Raw genomic sequence first — 20,978 nt, 5'->3', positions numbered from 1 at the left:
ACATAAGACCCTAAATCTGGTCTGTTACTTACTCTGCTTGTGTATGAGTCAAGTGTGTTTCAAACTTAATTCTCTTGGTTTAGAAAGAGACCATTAACACTCCTTTGGTTTTATAAGTCTATATGCCCATGTTTTATTGTAGGAGAAATTCTTAGCAAGTAATTTTTGCCATGATATAGAACAGCACTTTATTATGCACAAAGTATATATATTTTTTCTTTTACTCCTTATAGAACCTGTGGATTTGTTTAATATGTGGACATATTGGATGTGGCCGATATGTAAGTCGACATGCCTATAAACACTTTGAGGAAACACAACACACGTATGCAATGCAGCTGACCAACCATCGTGTTTGGGATTATGCTGGAGGTAAATTAACTATAACTCAAACAAAACCCCAACACTTATGAAGTACTTCACCCTGTGATGCCTATAATTTCCAAACATCCACTACTAATTCTCAGATAATTTTAAAGTGTTATTTAGTATTTTTTATATTATAGAATAAAGGCCTCAGACACACTTCCTCCACCTTCGATAAAAATTCATATCCAGCAGGAATATTGGTGCATGATATTGGCCTAGATTCATTTACAATATTTTAAATTTATTTTGAATTTTCCAACGTTAATCTATTTATTATTTTTTGTTTTTTAGAAGATTTTATGCAATTCTCATTATGCAATTCTCCTCTTTCTTCTTTTCCCTATGTGTACCATCTGCCTCTCATTCAGACACCCATGTCCAATAATTCTCCCTTTCTATTTCCTCCCCTACCTCGGCATCTCTTTCCCTTCCTTCCTCTGTCCTTCCATCCTATGTCCCAAGTTCATGCCTCCTTCCTCCTTCTTTGCCCCAGGTTCAACCTTCTGTCCTCCCTTCTGTACCCCAACTTCACGCCCCCTCCCACAGTGTGTACCTGTGTCCTGGCGGTCTCCTCCTTCCTTTCAGGTAGCCGCACGTTTTTCTTCACAAAGCCACGGGCAGCGGTTCGAACATGCTGCCTGCGGCTGATCCAGAAGGCCAACGTCAGTCAGAGGGAAGCCTTCCAGGTCATCCGCAGGCAGCATGTTCGAACCGCTGCCCGTGGCTTTGTGAAGAAACACGTGCGGCTACCTGAAAGGAAGGAGGAGGAGGCTGCCAGGAGACAGGTACACATTGCGGGATCCCCACAAGAGAAGAGCCGCAGCCATATGGTCAAAGAGCTGCATGTGGCTTGTGAGCTGCAAGTTGCTGACCCCTGCCCTAGATGCATAAGTGTAACAGAGTAGCAAGGGTTACCTATTGACAGTCGCATATGCTATAACATATCTACCCTGAACATCTGCAAAGCATTTATGTTTTTCCAACAATAACCCTTTTCTGAATAAAATGATCACTCCTGCCTTTCTATTAGAAGTGGGCCCCTCTATATAGTCTGCAATCCACCTGCACCACAATTTACCATGTTCTAAAGAGTAAAGGTATGTGTTCTTGCAATAATGCTCCCTGCAATTTATGTCTATGCAAAGCCCGAAGTATCTTACATCGCTTGATGGGGGAGGAGATACTCCCTCACATACTATGAGATAAGCTTAACCATTAAGCCTAAATTTCACTAGAAAAATGGCCAAATAAACCAATAGCTATGGATAGGAAAAGGAGTATCTCAGCCTTCACTCCTCCCCGCCATCCCAGATAATGTAGTGTATGAGAATGAACCATTCCACAAACACCTCTTTCCCGGTCCTAAATTTATTTACCCATAAGTCTAAAATCTGTTTCTATTCAGACTGTCACTTCCATTAAGCTTCTTGGTGTAATCTTAGATAGAAAATTCACATTTCATGAACAAATAAGCTCAATAGTTAGAAAATGTTTTCACTGTCTTCGAATGATAAGATCTCTTGCCATATTACTAGATCTATCGTCGTTAAATATTCTCATTCACTCTTTAGTCATTTCATGCTTGGACTATAGTAATTCATTGTATAAAGGAATTACAAAGAAAGAAAGAAAACGCCTTCAAATTATCCAAAACACTGCTATAAAAATTATTTCAAAAGCACATAAATACGATCATGTTCATCCCTTCTGATCAAGGCACATTGTCTCCCCATTGAGCACCAAATTACTTATAAAATAATGTTACTAACCTTTAAGACAAAAATAAACAGTCAACCAGAATTCATTAACAGGCTATTAATCCCTCACACTACTCATCGTACTTTACGTTCTTCAAATCAAAACCTATTAGCTATCTCTTCACTTAGATATATTAACACTATGTGTACTAGCATTATTTCAGTTACAGCCCCTACTATCTGGAATTCTGTACCAAATCATATAAGAGAAATTACATCCCTCGATAAATTTAAAAGTAGCTTAAAGACCTTTCTTTTTAAAGATGCATATGATATTTGATAGTCCTTTTAAGGATGGTGATGGAAACTTGTTCTCTTCCATTTGCCTTTTATTTTAGATTACTTGCCTACTTTTCCCTTCCTCTTATTTTTACCCTCTTCCAAGCCTTTCCTATTTAAATTGTATTTCTGCTCGGTCACTTTTTGTACCAGTATGTCATTGTTTGTCAATGTATCAGTCTGTTAGTGTTATTTTAATGAAATATGTTTTTAATATATATTTTTATAATTGTTTGTTTTTATATATACTATGTAAAACCGCTTTGAATTTTGATAAGGCAGTATATCAAATTTTAAATAAACCTGAAACCTGATTTAGCCACACTATCCTAGATATACTAACCTTTCTCCTGATCTGTAAACTCCTCCGCATTTCTCCCATCCCCTCCTCTCCCAGTATATCAGCTCACACAGTCCTAAAAACCCATCCTCCCTTCTCATAACCTCAACTTGCATTTAAAACACAAGTCATTCGCTCCTCTTCAAGGTTCCACTAAAACCCTTCCCTGTGGACCTCTGTAAATTCCTCACAGTCTTCCCCCCTTAAAAAGAAAAAAGATGAAGAACCCCCTGCAAGTTATCCTTACATAACATAAGAATAGCCTTACTGGGTCAGACCAATGGTCCTTCAAGCCCAGTAGCCCATTGGCCAAAACCCAAGGAGTAGCAATATTCCATGCTACTGATCCAGGGCAAGCAGGTTCTTCCCCCATGTCTTTCTCAGTAACAGACTATAGACTTTTCCTCCAGGAACCTGTCCAAACCTTTCTTAAAACCAGCTATGCTATCCGCTCTTAACACAACCTCTGGCATTGCGTTCCAGAGCTTAACCATAGGGAACAAAAAACCCCCCCAATTTTCCCTTTCCCCTCAGTTTCCCTTTCCTTCTCCTCCTGAAAAACGAAAAGAGGAAATATAAATAAAGATACCCAACAAATATGCAAGAAAACAATGTGATAAGGAGGAGAAACCTATTGCAAGAAAATAAAGGACAAAATAAGAGTCCATCCTTTCGGGGTGGTCCCCAAGAGTTGTATTAAACATCCTTGTGCCTCTGATACATTTTCAAAGAATAGTATTTTTGCCTCACGAGTGATCCATAACTTCGCTAGATGCAACAAAGTAAATTTCATTTTGTTAGTAAAGAGGGTGCTACTGATAGGACTAAATTCTTTCCTCTTGGTCATTACTGTTGTATTGAAGTCTTGAAAGCAAAAGAGCGTTCTTGACGGAATTAAAGCAGAAATGCTCTAAGTCCCCAAGATAGTGGCTCAGGAAATGCAGCACTGAAGAACGGAAGGAGAAGCAGTAGTCCTCTTGGTTGTCACAAGAAGTGGTGGGTTTTCTGAGGCAGCCCGCGAGGGCAAAACACGTCAGAACCTGATGGTACCATCACAGCCAGCTTCATTGACTTCACCAGGCTATGGACTTTTTTAGCGTTTATATGAAATGATTGAAATCTTAAGCATGAATTTCAAGCACTAAGCACTAGAGAATGACACGGTGAAAAAATTGGTCCCCGTCACCGCCCCGTCCCCGTCTCACCATCCCCGTCACCGCCCCGTCCCCGTCTCACCATCCCCGTCACCGTCTCACCATCCTCTTCACCGCCCCGTCACCGCCACTGCCATCCCATTCACCGCCCCGTCACCGTCACTGCTGCATACATAAAAGCCTCAAACGGGTACGATTTTATATACTTTTCTAATATCTCCCCTATGTATCTGCCATTGCCCCCCCCGTGTCCATATTCCATCCACATGGCATGTCCCCTTTTTGTCTCTGTCCCTATGCCCCAATGCACATAATTTCCCCTCTTTCTGTTACCTTCCTGTGTCCAGATTTCCCCTATCTTCCTCTTCCATACCAGTGTGTCTCTTCTTTTCAACCCCATCTAGCTTTTTTCCCTCTTTCTTCCCCCCCCCCTGCTTCTAGCATCTGGCTCACCTGCCTGTCCTTCCCTTTCTTTCCTGCTGTGGGTTTTTCTTTCCGTTTTCATCACCTTGGCCCAGAATCCTTTTCCCTTTCACTCCCTCCTTACAGTCTGAGCCGGGAACACTAGCGATCGCACGGTCCCCGCAGCTCACACCTGCCTGCCCAATCGATCCTAGTGTTTAGCCAGCTCTCTCCCTTCTCCTCACCTTAATTTGCAGGCTTTCTTTTTCAGCGACCTGCACGCTTTCCCAAAGAGCCGCACACGCGCGGCTGCTCAGTGTTCAATCTTCTGCTCTGCTGCAACTTCCTGTTTCCGGTTGCGTCAGAGCAGAAGATCGAAACTGAGCAGCAGCGGGTGCGCGGCTCTCTGATAGCGTGCGGGTCGCCGAAAAAGAAAATCTACAAACTAAGGTGAGGAGAAGGGAGAGAGCTGGCTAAACACTAGAATCGATTGGGCAGGCGGGTGTGAGCTGCGGGGACCGTGCGATCCTTCATGCCTCACTGCGGGGACAAGACCCATTCACCGCCCCGCGGGCGGTGAATGGCCTTGTCCCCGTCGCCGCAGCGACTGCTAGTTTTCTTCCCCGTTTTCGGCGGTGACCCGCGGCTAAAATGCGGTGGCCGCGGGTAAACCGCCACCGTGTCATTCTCTAATGTGGTGTATTTAGATTTTAGCAAAGCCTTTGACAGTGTTCCACACAGATGTCTAATAAATAAACTAGTGCCCTCAGGATGGGTCCCAAAGTGACAGACTGGGTCAAGAACTAGTTGAGTGGAAGGCAAGAGAAGGTAGTGATCAATTGAGATCACGCTGAGGAAAGGATGTTACCAGTGGTGTGCCTCAAGGTTCTGTTCTTGGGCCTGTTCTTATTAACATTTTTATAAACGATATTGCTGAAGGGTTGTCGGGTAAGATTTGCCTCTTTGCGGATATATGAAAATCTGCAAGAGTAGACACGCCGGATGGTGTGAATAACATTAAGAAAGACTAGGCAAAGCTTGAAGAATGGTCTGAAATTTGGCAGCTAAAATTTAATGCTAAGAAAAGCAAGGTTATGCATTTGAGCTGCAAAAACCCAAGGTACAGATTAGGGAGTGAAGAGCTTATGTGCACGACAGAAGAGCGGGACTTGGGTGTGATTATATATGATGATCTTGAGGTGGCCAAACAGGTTGAAAAGGTGATGTCGAAAGCTAGAAGGATGCTAGGTTGCATAGGGAGAGCTTTGGCTAGTAGGAAAAAGGAAGTATTGATGCCCCTGTATAAGACTTTGGTGAGACCTCATTTAGAATATTGTGTACAATTCTGGAGGCCACACCTTCAAAAAGATATAAAAAGGATGGAGTCAGTCCAGAGGAAGGCTACTAAAATGGTATGTGGTCTTCATCAAAAGACGTACATAAATATACATAAATATCTCAATCTGTATACTTTGGAGGAAAGGCGGGAGAGGGGGTGATATGATAGAGACATTTAAATACCTATGTACAGTAATGTAAATGCGCATGAGTTGAGTCCCTTTAATTTGAAAGGAAACGCTGCAATGAGAGGGCATAGGATGAAGTTAGGTAATCCAAGGAACAGTCTCCCAGAAGAGGTGTTGGAGACAGAGACTGTGTCTGAATTCAAAAGGGCCTGGGATAGGCACATGGGATCTCTCGGAGAGAGAAAGCGATAATGGTTACTGCGGATGGGCAGACTAGATGGGCCATTTGGCCTTTATCTGCCATCATGTTTTAAATAGTATGTCTGGGCAAGACTTCAAATAATGAATAAACTTGGAAACTTACTCCAATTAGCTGATTTCATATGTCTCCCAAGAAAACAGGTTTAGTAGTTTTTGTAGTTTGGAAAAAGCAGCCTACAAGGAAAAGGCCTAGAAAAAGAGTAGGCAAACAGGATGTGATCCAGTTCCTTCAGGGATGGAAAGAAAGCAGACTGCAGAAGCAAGTTTTAAATAGCATAAATCTTTTACGTCAACAGAAGAACTCGGGAAACAGCATGGATGTTTGTAAAGTCCAGGACACTACAGCACTGTAATTTGAAAATATTTCTGGTTTCCATCTAGTAAAACAAAGTTCTGGGTAAACCACAGTGCTGCTTCAGATTAGATACTATTCAAGATAAATGGAATATCATCCTCCTTTCCCACAAAAGTAAGCAAATAAGTATACTGTACTAGATACCTGCAAACAGAGAACTTCTCCATAACTCATGACTTGAAAAGACTTTCGGCCTCTTTTACAAAGCCGCGCGGCAACAGCTCTGAAGCCCTTTAAATCTCTATGGGCTTCGGGGCCGTTAGCACAGTGCAGCACAGCTTTGTAAAAGAGGCCGTTTGTTCTGTTCCTAGCAGTGCTTACTGGCTCCCATTCATACCCTTAGCAGAGAATGAGTGTAGTTAAGCATAGTCCAAATATTGTGTAAAGGGGGGAGGGGGGCATTTGAATGCTTTGGGCCAGTTTGATATTCTTTTGGGCTGTATTTTAATGACTCAAAAATTGTGTGAGAGATTTATTAAAATCATATCCTTTGTTTCACTGGGAACACTTAAAATGTTTCTTTGCTAAAGTGTGGTAAGTTTTTCCCTTACCAGACATTTAGATGTAAAAATTAACATGAATTCCGGCACCATTTTCCTGTCCACCACCTCCCTTGGGAGGGCATTCCAGGCATCCACCACCCTCTCTGTGACAAAATTAATAAATTTCTAACATTATTCCTAAGTCTACCACCCCTCAACCTCAATTTATGTCCTTTAGTTTAACCAATTTCCCTTCTCTGGAAAAGATTTAGTCCTATATTAATACCTTTCAAATATTTAAATGTCTGTATCATATCACCCCTGTCCCTCTTCTCCTCCAGAGTATACATGTTGAGGTCTTCTAGTCTCTTCTCAAACTTCTTTTGGCACAAACCCCCTACCATTTTTGTTGCTTTCCAGGACCACCAAGTCTTTTTATATCCTTGACCAGTTATGGCCTCCAAAACTGAACACAATACTCCAAGTGAGGCTCTTCTGCCAAGTGGCTTTATGAGAGAAACATGATTTTTTTTTTTAAGTAATTTCATAAAGACAGAAGCTAGCATTTGAGATTTCTAATTACCAGATTTGACTTTGTCCTTGAAACCTCAAAAAGCAAACTATACCATAGAACATGTAGCAAATTTTGATAATACACCATTAAATTATTAATTGAAAACCTTCCAATTGTTTACATTTTATGGGATTATCTTGTAGCACCAAAGACAACATATGCACCTATGTGCTTTTCTTATAAAAGCTCCCATACAGTTACATTGTTCCAATTTGGGAGTAACTTTGGGCCTGATTCTGTAAAAGGTCCCTAACTTCTAGATGCCGGTTGGTGTGATTGTCAATCAACCACTAGGCACCACTTATAGAAACATACTTAGCAGTGTCTAGGCATACTTAGCCGTTGCTAAGCATCCCTGTGGTAGGTATTTTATTTTTATTTATTTAATTATTTATAGTCCGCATATCCTATAATTCTATGTGGATTACAAATTATTCAGGTACTCAAGCATTTTTCCCTATCTGTACTGGCGGGCTCCCATTCTATCTAATGTACCTGGGGCACTGGGGGGGATTAAGTGACTTGCTGAAACACTCCTATCTCACAAACTTACAAGGGTTCAAAATAATTCAATATGCCATCTCACTTGAACAAATCAATATGTATGAAATCTTCCAATACAAGAAGTCGGTTTATACCCCTGCCGGCTGTTAACTCAAAATTCACAATTCATATAGAAATTCAAATTCATAAAGACTTTCAAAAGGAGGAGGAAAAAGCCTCAGACTCGGACCCGTTGCCGATTTTCCAGCTTGCAAACAGGTTTTCAAAGAGATACCTCATAGGCAAATAACCCCTCTCCTCCATCCGTCCTACCAATCTTTAGGTTTATTATTCTTAGGAATCAAAATTTCTTTTTATCAAAATATCTTTTTCTTCAGTACTTAATTAGTGAGTTTAAAAGCCATACACAGAGTATAAGCTTTTATCATGTGCGGAATGTATCAGGGTGTGACTATGGAATAATTTCCTGCTAATGAATTCTGAACTGCGGGCGGATGTATGACTGTAAGAATGTTCACCCCCCAGCCTCCCAGTGTTTAAACCAAAAAATACCAATACTTATCTCAGCGATTTTCACGCTTCTCCGGAACTCTCCAACCGCAGTTCCCTGCACCCCAACTCCGCCACTACAAAAGCAAGTCTGCTCTTCCGAAGCCAACAATGGCCAGCCAATGTTTAGCTGTAGCTGCGTCAGGGCATTTGTGGCAAAATGCAGCACTCAAATTCCATGCTCAATGGTGTGCTCTCACAAAAGAGGAAGTTGAATCATCGAAGTGGGCTGGCCTAGCAAAGGCCCCGAGGCTGCCTGATGAAACCGCAGCTAAACTAATGCAAGCGGCAGCTGTGTGGCAAGTTAAAAACACATAGAGCTGCTGGTGTGAGGGTGGGGAGAGAAGTCAAGGAGTCCCAGGAGATACGCTAAGGCAGCAGGAAATCGCTAGACATGCAATGCCAGCACCGTGCCGCGTGTTGAGAACCTGTGGCCCTACAGGACTTGCAAGTCAGCTGGCGCCATTGCCTCTTCTCCTCCCCCAGTGTGCCGTGGCACACTTGAGATCTCAGGAGGCACACTAGTGTGCTATGGCACACAGTTTGCGATACACTACGATAAGCGTAAAGTGAGGATATTTGTTTGTGTTTTAGGCATGTAGGGTAGGCCCCTTTTTTCTTAATGCCATCTGTGCCCTTTATTATGACCCCAAGGCACAGATCCTGGCAAATGGATTATTATTTGAGCCATTTTTGATACATACAAAGGGGCACGAGGCAGGGATGCCCCCTGTTGCCACTGCTGTTTGTGTTATCTTGTGATTCCTTGATTAGAGAGATACAAAACAATCCAGGGATTCAGGGTATGATAGTAGGAGCACTCCTTCTCAATAGTTCCTCACAGCATTGCTAGAGAGTATTAGGGAGTATGCTGAAATCAGAGGCATTAGCAATTCCACATTCTCTGTCAAAATTGGAGCCCCTCCTTTCCATTAAAGTGGACAGACACTTCTCTCTGCTTTTTAGGAATACAGATGCCTATGAACACAGCTAAGTTATGCTAACTCAAAGTGGATAAGCTATTGAGGGAGACTAAAAGTCCTGTCTCAATGGAAGGGGCTTCCTCTGACATTTATGGGAAGAGTGAATTTGTATTGTATGATACTCTTTATGAGTTGACTATATATCCTTCAAATTTTGCTTAGGGGAGGGACAGAAGGCCTAAGCTGTGTTGGGAATTTTTGTTAGGCACATGAGCTACTGAAGGTTTGAGATTGCCTCTTAGGTTGTATAACCAGGTATGTCTCTTATGTCATTTAAGGGATTAGATATTGAATGATCAAATGTATGAAGATACTACCCTTGAAAAGATTAATCTTATCCCATCTACACTATCTCGTATTTGCACTCTTGTGCAAATTGCTTAAACCAGTTAAAAGTAGCATTCTTTTTCGACCACTTTGAACACTGTGGAAACAGATAGTACCTCTGTGGAATCAGGACCTCATGTTAGTGAATTATTGCCTATAGTAGGAAAAGCAGGATTTCCCCTGGGATGGCACACTCTACTTTTGTGGTGGAAAACAGTAGGGGTCCACCTTTTAGAACATATTTTGAAGGAGGATAGTACGATTATATAATATGGGGAATTGCAGCAGAAAGGGATCCAAGGAATGGACATGCAAAATACATATTTACATCTAGCACACTATATTGTATCTCTCCCATTATGCTATTTATCCCTAGAGTTTGGCCATAAGATCAAAATATTTTGGAGGCAAAGCTGGAGGTAAATATATCAGTTTCACATTTTCATAAACTGTTAAGTGATTTGCAACACCAAAGAAACTACCAGAAAATATTGGCTCTTGGGAGAGAGACTTAAGTAGACCAGTGATGATGGAAACCTTGTGGAACAAAATAACATATATACCCAAGGTTGTTCATAGCGCTGAGTTAAAGGACACTTTAGGACAATACTTTGGGCATACTTTGGCTATCGGGAGCTGCCCAACAGTGGAACTGCTTCCCACGGCAGGGGAGAGAGATCGGGTCGGCGTGGGAGCCAGCTCCGTCTCCCGACTCCCCCCCACGGCCTGACTCCAGCTTCTTTTGTCTCTTCAGGGCAGCTCCACTGCTATCGGGAGCTGCCCCAACGGTGGAACTGCTTCCCACGGCAGGGGAGACCAGCTCCGCCTCCCGACGTTTCCCTCCCCCCCTGCTTTGAACCCAACTTGAAACAGGAAGAGACAGGGAAATCAACATAACTTGCTGACCGGGGCGACTGAGGACTACAGGCACTCTGCCCAAGCACATCGCCCTGACCACAGGAAATCTACTGCTGTTTCTTCGTTTCACTACCATCTTGCTGACCGGGATGACTGAGGACTACAGGCGTGGGAGAGCATTCCGCCCAAGCACATCGCCCAACCACAGGAAGTCTACTGCTGTTTCTTCGTTTCACTATCATCTTGCTGACCGGAACGACTGATGACTACAGGCGTGGGAGAGCACTCCGCCCAAGCACATCGCCCGACCACAGGAAATCTACTGCTGTTTCTTCGTTTCACTATCATCTTGCTGACCGGAACGACTGATGACTACAGGCGTGGGAGAGCATTCAGCCCAAGCACATCGCCCTAACCACGGGAATCTACTGCTGTTTCTTCGTTTCACTACCATCTTACTGACCGGGATGACTGAAGACTACAGGTGTGGGAGAGCACTCCGCCCAAGCACATTGCCCGACCACAGGAAATTTACTGCTGTTTCTTCGTTTCACTACCATCTTGCTGACCGAGGCAACTGAGGACTACAGGCGTGGGGGAGCACTCCGCCCAAACACTACGCTCCAATCACTTCAAAAAGCTCAGCGAGAAAACTACTTCCAAAAAAACCCCAAAAACAACAACCAATTCCCAAGCTGAATCAACTACTAAAGAAAGGAATGCTAACTGTCATAATCTTACTCCTGCTCCTAACCAACAGGAAGACAAATGCAAACTACATCTACTTAATACCAGTCATCACAACTACAAACAGAAACCATCACCAATCTGGTCTATCATAGGGAACACAAACACCAATCGCCAGACCTATATACAACACACCATCACTCCAACATGGAAAGGAAGACCTTCTTACCTCCCCAAGTCCAAACCATACACCTACCCAAGAACACTCATATACTCTTTAACAACAACTGGACCACAAACAGAATTCACCACTCTTACTTGTGCCTATCTCAACATAAGAGCCACAGGCCCAAAAACAGAACACATAAAAGACTGGATAAAAAATGAGAACATAGACTGCCTATTCCTCACAGAAATCTGGCTAACATCAGATGAAGACCCCAGGATTACTGAAATCTGCCCAAAAGACTACAAAACAGCAGTGGTCTGCAGAGAAAACAAAAGAGGAGGAGGTCTAGCCATTATAATCAGAAAATCACTTAACATTAACACACTAGACAAAATATCCACTCCTTACATGGACCTTCTAGCATGCCAGCTCTCATGCTCCACACTAAAAGAATCCATGACATGCATGCTATGCTATATAACACCAGGAAACTGGAACACTGCAAAATCGGAATTCGAAGATTTCATATGCTGAAATTCACTATTGACCCCATACAACCTTATCCTAGGCGATCTAAACCTACATCTCGAAGATCACTCCTCCAAACAAGTAGAAAACCTACTATCCTTTCTCAAAGGCTTAACATACAAGATTCTAGACCCACAAAACACCCATGAAAAAGGTCACCAAATCGACATTGCAGCCTTCATGACGCAATAGCCCCTTCTCCCAGATATTCAGACATCAAATGGAAAGTGGTCTCGTTCACTATGGTCAGACCATTATACATACTCCTTCAATATCAATTGGGCCAAAAACAAATCTAAACCAAAATCCCAAAAACTAACCAACAACTCACGTAAACATATCGACCCCTCCAAATTCTGGTCAAAAACAGTTGAATTAATCCAAGAATCTAACCCCAAAGACTTCATTTCACAATGGAGCAGCTTAAGTAAAGCCACCTTAAATGAGCTAGCCCCAATGCAAGCAAAAACCAGAATCAGCAGACAATCTGACAAATGGTTTGACAACGAACTACTCCTACTCAAAAGACAATGCAGACGACTCGAAAGAAAATGGAGGAAAACCAACCAAGAACCCACAAAAATCGCATGGAAAATACTCATCCTACAATACAAGCTACAACTAAAAGACAAAAGAAAGACATACTACACCAACCCAATAGGCAGAGAAACCCAAGACACTACAAAACTATTCCAAATACTGAAAGAACTCACAGACACCAAACCTTACCTGGCCACTGATAACACCCCCTCCCCCCCTCATCCTCCACACTAGCAGAACACTTCAAAAATAAAATCACAAATGCCAGGACCAACCTCACTGGAAACCCAACTCTCCTAGAGGAGATCACTATAATCCTCTCAGACAAAGAATCTACAGCAGCAGATAGAACCTGATCCCTCTTCCCCACTATACAATGGTCAGACTTCAACAAACTCTACAAAAAATACAGTCATGCAGCCTGTGATCTAAATCATTGCCCTCCATATCTACTAAAAAACGCCAGTATCAAATTCCGCTCTTTCCTCCTACAATGGATGCAAACACTGCTCACAAACGGCCTTTTCCCACAAGACCTCAGCGAAATCATTGTCACCCCTATCCTAAAAGACCCTAAAGAAGTAACGGATCAACCTTACAACTACAGACCCATAGCATCAATATCACTTTACATCAAAATAATGGAAGGCCTAGTAGCCAAATTCCTCACTGACATCTAGAAGACCACAACATACTCCACCATGCACAATCTGGCTTCAGAACCAATTATAGCACTGAAACACTATTAGGATCCCTCCTGGACACAGCTAGTCAACATCTCAGTACAGGAAAAAGAATATTCCTCATACAACTAGATCTATCTGCGGCGTTTGATCTGGTTGACCATATCATTCTTCTACAAATTCTGGATGCAATTGGTATCACAGATAAAGTGCACACATGGTTCCAAGGATTCTTAAAGACCAGATCCTACAGAGTAAAATCAAACAACGAAAAGTCAGAACCCTGGTCCAACCCATGTGGTGTACCTCAGGGATCCCCTTTATCCCCCACACTCTTCAACCTCTACATCGCGTCCCTCGACACCTGTCTAGATAAATCAAACATAATCTCCTACAGCTACGCAGACGACATCACCATTCTTCTCCCTTTTGATCAACTAAAACCCTCCATGATAGACACTATACATAAAACATTAGAAACAATAACATCTTAGATGAAAGACCACAAACTGAAACTAAACTCAGAAAAAACAAAATTCATTCTCCTAGAAAATGATAGGACACCATCCATTATAAACCTAGTAATCAACTCAACCACATTCCCCATGCACTCTAAAACTACTGGGAGTGACGATTGACCGTTGCAAAATAATACAGAAATCCTTTGCAATCCTGAGAAACCTAAGACAAGTGTGAAAATTCTTCAACAAAACTGAATTCTGGATCCTAGTTCAAGCCCTAATGCTGGGTCTACTAGACTATTGTAACATTCTCTATCTACCCTGCCCCGTGACCATGATTAAACAACTGCAAACAATCCAGAACACAGCCCTGAGACTCATCTACTTCTGAAAAAACATGACCACATCACCGAGGCATACCTCCACTCACTGGCTACCAATTCAAGCAAGAATACAATTCAAGTTCTACTGTCTTCTATTTAAAACCATGAACAGAAACAGCCCAATATACCTAAACAACCATCTAATCCGAACCACCTCAACCAGACAAAGGAGAACCCACGCTCCATTCACATACCCCCCAATCAGAGAAGTCAAACGGAAAAAACTGTATAATGGCCTCCTGGCCACACAAGCAGCGAGATTAGATCGCCAACTCTCCACTTTGCTGATAACGACCCCTGACTACAGAACATTTAGAAAAGAAATAAAAACCATACTATTTAAAAAATCCCTTATACCCAACAATCGAAACCAACATAACGCCACAAGAACCACTTCATCTCTATGAACCAAGTTGACTACTCCCTAACTATCCTATAATTCCTCTGGAAATGGCCAGATAGATCCTTTTTGTAATCCGCCTTGAACCGCAAGGTAACGGCGGAATAGAAATCACTAATGTAATGAAATACTTTTCTCAAAATCGGGTATGTTAATTTAATTCTTATATACCGCTAATAACCGTGAGGTCGTGTAGATATGCAGGTCGTGAAGATATGCAACTTTGTACGACGTGTACAGCCACTGGAAATTCATTTGTACATTGGATGTGGGAATGTAAGAAAATGTATTTCTTTTGGTGAGAAATAGCATCCTTTTTGCAGAATATGCTTAGATACTCTGTACCTTTGTCTGTGGAAAATATGATGTTCTCTAAATTCTTTCAGAGAAGCTGTTAGTAAATGTTATAGAAAAGAAATGTATCTTTAATAATTGGTTGAGTCAAACCCCTCCATCATACTGGTACTGGAGGAACAAGATTCATTGTTTGATATGTTTGGAGTCAAGATCTGCATATTACTCTAATTATAAGTGAAAGGACTTTTTAAAGATATGGACATCCCAGGAGTCAAATACTGAACAAATTACAGACTCAACCCAGAACCGTTGTTCTCTGTCTTCATAGAATTCATAGAAAAAAAACAACATTTTACATCCGAATCAAACAGGCTTTAGACAGCATCACTCTACAGAACATTCTTTGATTGGCATTAGAGAATGACACGGGGAAAAAATCTGTCCCCGTCACCGCCCCGTCCCCGGCCCAGCATCCTCTGCACCACCCCGTCACTGCCGTTCCCCTCACCACCCCGTCACCGTCACCGCCATCCCTTTCACCGCCACTGCTATCCCATTCACCGCCCCGTCACCGTCCCCGCAGCATCCATATAAGCCTTAGTACTCTAATATTTAGCTTATTCCGTTCTTATAAATCAAAGTTCCTGCTGCTGAACTAGAGAAAGAGATGTTCAGCTGGCAGGGCTTTGTTTATAAATTTTTATCAACACAATTAATATACTACTTTATCCTAAAGCAAAAAATAAATAAATAAATAGAATTTATTTTCTACCTTTGTTGTCTGGTTTCTGCTTTCCACATCTTCTCATTCAATTCCTTCCATCCACTGTGTGTCTTCTCTCTGCGTCTTCCATTTGCTGTTACTATGCCTCTCCCTTCACCCTCCCCCAGTTGGTCTAGCACCCATCTTCTTCCCTCCGCTCCCCCATAGTCTGGCATCTGTCTTTTTCCCTTCTAGCATCTTCTCCCCACTCTGTCTTCCACATTTCCCTTCAGGGTCTGTTCCTCTCTACCCTCTTTCAATGTCTGTTCTATTCCTTTCCTCCACCACCCTTCCCTCCCTCCTTTACCATCTGTTCCTTTCTACCACTCTTCAGCTCCTCTCCCGTGGCCTATCTATCTACCTAAATTACAATGTAATCTATCTATCTATCTGAATTACAATGTAATTTGTGCAAGCTGCTGGAGCCTGCGAGCTCGGTCCCTGTCCCATCCCCACAAACCATCTCACTTCTGTGTTCCTATTTTCCCCATTTCTAATATCTCCCCTATGTATCTGGCATTGCCCCCCCCCCCCCCCGTGTCCATATACCATCCCCATGGCATGTCGCCTTTATGTCTCTGTCCCTATGCCCCATGCACATAATTTCCCCTCTTTCTCTGTCCAGATTTCCCCTATCTTCCTCTTCCATACCAGTGTGTCTCTTCTTTTCAACTCCATCTAGCTTCTTTCCCTCTTTCTTCCCCCACCCCCTGCTTCCAGCATCTGGCTCACCTACCTGTCTTCTCCTTTCTTTCCTGCTGTGGGTTTCTTTCTTTCCCTCTTTATCCCCTTGGCCCAAGTTGCAGTGATGGGGAAGAGGAAAGCCAAGAATCTATCTATTGCAGGTTCCCTGAAGTAGTGTTCAAGGACCAAGAGCCAGCTGACCATCCCACTTAGCATAGGCTGCTCGTAAATGCCATAGAGGAGGAGCGGAGTACCCCCCGTTGTTAGTGCAATCAGAGCACTTTTCTGGAAATTTATCACCCCTGTTCTAAGCAGTGTCAATTGTAGACCTTAAGGATAAACAGCATGATGGGGTACAGTGCTTGAGCACCCTATGATCAGCAACTGATAAGCCAGGCCAGATTGCCTGAAGTACTTTTTCCTTTCACTCCCTCCTTTCTAATTTGAGCTGGGAACACACGCGATCACGCGGTCCAGCAGCCCCCACCCTCCCTCCATCTCACCTTATATTCCGAGTTTGCCGGCTTTCTTTTTCCCGAGCTGCACGCATTCAAAAAGACGCGCACGTGCGGCTGCGCAAGTTGATCAAACTTCTCCTCTCCTGCAACTTCCTGTTTCTGGTTGCATCAGAGGAGAAGATTGATCGACTCGCGTGCCGCTCGAGAAAAAGGAAGCCGCAAACTTGGAATATAAGGTGGAGGGAGGGAGCTGGCTAAACGCTACCGGCGGGTGGTGGCTGCGGGGACCGTGCGATCCTTGATGCCTCACTGCGGAGACAAGACCATTCACCGCTCAATTTGGCAGTGAATGGCCTTGTCCCCGTCCCCGCAGCAACTGCTATTTTTCTTTCCCCGTTCCGGCGGGTTACCCGCGGCTAAACGCAGCTAGCTGCGGGTAACCGCCACCGTGTCATTCTCTAATTGGCATGTCTACCTCCATACTTTACTTCCTGGATCGTCATCAATCTGTTCTTCTGATTTCTATTGATCAAGTTTCAAGTTTATTAAAATTTTGATGTAAACGCAATATCAAATATTTTCAATGCGTATAACAATAATAATTTTAGGGGACAAGATAAAACAATTTATACCAATAAACATACAATTGATATACATACTAGATAGTGATACATAAGGAAAGGGGGGTGAACTACAATTATTTAAGGAATAGAAAAACATTTAAGGGGAAACAACATCAGGAGGGTAATTAAAAAATATTTTAAATAAAACTAGGTCTAAAAGTGAATAGGAGAGATTGTGACCTATATACAGATCTGGTTAAATTTAATTGTTTGATCCTAAGATTGTTGATAGAAAAAGTTATCCAATCTATGACTCATATGCATCTTTGTATTGGTGACTTTTTAGTGTGTTTTTAAATTTTTCTAAAGAGGTCAGCACGTAGATAAATTGGTAGCTTGTTCCAAAGCTGGGATGCTAGGATAGAAAAAATTGTAGCTCTTCTAGTGCCTATTATTTTCAAAGACAGAATGGTGAGCAGATGCTGATCTGTTGATCTTAGAGATCTAGCTGGACAATATGGTATTAAATAACGATGTATGAATATTGGTGTATTGGTTTGTTGAATTTTGAAGGTTAACAATGCAATTTTATATATTATTCTGTGTGAGATAGGTAGCCAGTGTGCTTTTTGCAAAAGAGGAGTGAGTGACATGATCATATTTTTTGGAGTTAGTAATATTTTTTATTGCTGTGTTTTGTATAATTTGTAACCTTATTTCTTTCTGAGTTATGCCTTGGTATAATGTATTGCAGTAATCCAGCCTGGAAATAACCAAGGAATGAATTAGAACATTAAGAGCTTTGGGTTCTAAGACTTTGGCTAAGAATCTAATGAGACGTAGTTTATAAAAACAGTTTATAACTACGGAACTAATCTGATCATGGAAGGATAATTCATGGTCCAATAATACTCCCAATATTTTTGTCGTTGTCACTTTTTGTAGTGGGCAATTGTCCAAGAAAATTTGTGATGCAAGTGTAAGATCTTTTTTCCATGGAAAAAACATTATTGAAGATTTGGATGGATTCAGAGCCAACATATTGTCTTTTAGCCATTGACTAATTTGTTTTAACTTATTGTTTATGTTCATTATCTCATTAGAATTGGCAGTATTTAATGGATGTAAGAGCTGGATCTCATTTGCGTAAGCAAAAACGGAGAATCCAATGGATTGACTTAGTGTGAGAAGTGGAGCTAAGAAAATATTGAATAAAAGGGGGGACAGAATAGAACCTTGAGGAATACCATAAGAGTTTGTATAGTTTCCTGATGATGAATTATTGAAAATAACTTTGGCGGACCTGTCTTCAAAATATGATTTAAACCAATTTAGAACTTGTTCAGAAATACCAATGGAGGACAGTCTCTTGATGAGTAAATGATGGTCAATAGTGTCAAATGCTGCAGATAGATTGAGTGAAATCAAAAGTACCGATTTATGGTGATCCAAATAATTTTGAATGTTGGTTGTAAGACCTATCATAGAATGTTCTGTTGAATAATTGGCTCTAAAACCTGTCTGGTTGGGATGTAGTGTATGAGTTTTTTCAATGAAGTTGCTTACATGATTGAAAACAACTTAGTTTAGTGATGAATGGTAAATTGGCGATAGGTCGATAATTTGATTCAGTTGAAATTGAATCTTTAGGATTTTTAATTATTGGACGGATGATAGCTTCTTTCCATTCTTTTGGTATAATTCCTGTAGTTAAACTATTTTCAATCATTGTCTGAATGAAGGGACCAAAGAAGGAAAAGAAACGTTTTATAAAGAAGGGAGAAATTGCATAAGAACCTGCACCTTTGATGTTGATACTTTGTAACAATTGTTTAAGGACCTCTAGGGTTGGTATTTGAAAATTGGTGCATTTTGAAATGGATAAAGTTTGTATTGGTTCCATATTGGCATTAAAATCTTTCTTCTGCTTTTGATACAATTGACCACAATCTTCTTATAGACAGACTCCAGTCTATTGGCATCTCGGATCAGGTCCTTTCTTGGTTTATATCTTATTTTGCAAATCGCTCCTCTGTTGTGTCCTTTAACAATTCAATTTCATATGGTATTCCCCAAGGGTCCATTCTTTCACCACTTTTGTTCAATAGTTTCCTTGCAGCCTTGATGACTCTGCCAATCCATTCATTGGCTTTAACATGTTTGCTTACGCAGATGACATTCAGCATTTACATCTGCTAGATTCCAATAATCCTCTTGAAACAATAGCAATCAATAAGAAACTCGAACAGATTCACCAATGGCTTGACGCTAACAGATTAGCTCTTAATGTGTATGGCCATTTGGTGGGGGATGGGCTGGGGAGGGCTTCAGTGGCTTGGAGGGTGTAGATGGGCTGGAGTAGATTTTAACGGAGATTTCGACAGTTGGAACCCAAGCACAGTACCCTGTAGAGCTTTGGATTCTTGCCCAGAAATAGCTAAGAAAAAAATTTAAAAATTTAAATTGAATCAGGTTGGGCAGACTGGATGGACCATTCGGGTCTTTATCTGCTGTCATCTACTATGTTACTATGTAATGTTAATAAATCAAATGTTATGCTATTTCCCTGGAAAGATGGCTCTAAGCTTATTTTTCCAATTACTATCAAGGGTACTACTCTACAGTCAATAAGTAGAATTAAGATCCTAGGGGTCATTTTTGATCATAAATTAACCTATCATGACTACATTAGTAGTATTGTTAAATCAACATTTTTCAGACTTCGTCAAATCCATTCAGTTTCAAAATTTTTATGCCCCAAATCACTTAACATTTTAATTTATTCCTTTGTAATCTCTAAAAATTGATTATTGCAATGCTCTATTCAAGGGAATAGCCCAAAATGAAATCAGACGTTTGCAGATTATTCAAAATGCTTCTATTAAACTTATAATGAAAGCTAAGAAATTTGATCACGTGACACCTCTCCTTAAGAAAGCGCATTGACTCCTAGTAGCTCACCGTATAATGTATAAACTAAGTCTGCTTACTTTTAAATCTTTGCTATACAAAACTCCTGCTTTTATTTATAAATTACTGATTCCCTACACCTCAAATAGATTATTGAGATTAAACGATCAACATTTATTAATAATTCCCTCACTTGCCTTATTTCAATTGCATTTCTTTACATCTCTGAAGTACTTGATCTCTCCCTTCCCAGTGTAGTTTCCCATATATATCTTATTTACTATCAAACAACTTTTATTTCTTTTCCCTTTCTTTCCTTTTGTTTTAATATGTTTGCAATATTAGTTTTTAATATGTCTTACAAGATTTAATTTGTGTGGTCTGTTTTGTTGTCCCCTAAATTTTGTAATTTTACTGATTTGTACATCGCTTAGAATTTTGAATAAGTGATCAATCAAATTTATATGAAACTTGAAACTTCAAAGGAGGTTGGGGGGGTGATGGGGTGGAAGGGAGAGTTAGGGAAGAAATGGGAGGGACGCTTGTAGGGGATAAAACTACTTTGGTTCTTCGTTCTTGTGGCTATAGAACTAAGGTCATAAGAACCCAGATCTCGGATTGATTGGATTATTGTTTATGATTGTATTATATACAACAACAATTTTTGTTTGTATTTGCATCTATAAGAGCTGTTGAAAATAATAAACAGAATCTCTGTATCTCCTGGTAGACCGGTATAGTTCCTTTATGGATGGGTATTATAGCTCACTGCTACCAGCAGGTGGAGACTGA

The 20,978-nt window shown here is 41.2% G+C and overlaps 1 protein-coding gene across 1 annotated transcript in view; it reads left to right on the top strand.

Annotated features, from left to right (window-relative positions):
* BRAP (BRCA1 associated protein) overlaps window positions 1–20,978 on the top strand; it is an 88,414-nt gene that overhangs the window by 23,830 nt on the left and 43,606 nt on the right. Inside the window, exon 8 of the mRNA XM_033954036.1 lies at window positions 234–372. Coding sequence (XP_033809927.1) covers window positions 234–372 — 139 coding nt within the window. The remainder of the gene's footprint in view (window positions 1–233; window positions 373–20,978) is intronic.

Source organism: Geotrypetes seraphini, chromosome 8 (genome assembly GCF_902459505.1).
Source record: "Geotrypetes seraphini chromosome 8, aGeoSer1.1, whole genome shotgun sequence".
NCBI classification, from domain to species: domain Eukaryota; kingdom Metazoa; phylum Chordata; class Amphibia; order Gymnophiona; family Dermophiidae; genus Geotrypetes; species Geotrypetes seraphini.
The sequence above is the reverse complement of the archived record's forward strand: the minus strand, read 5'-3'. Positions and strand labels throughout refer to the sequence as shown.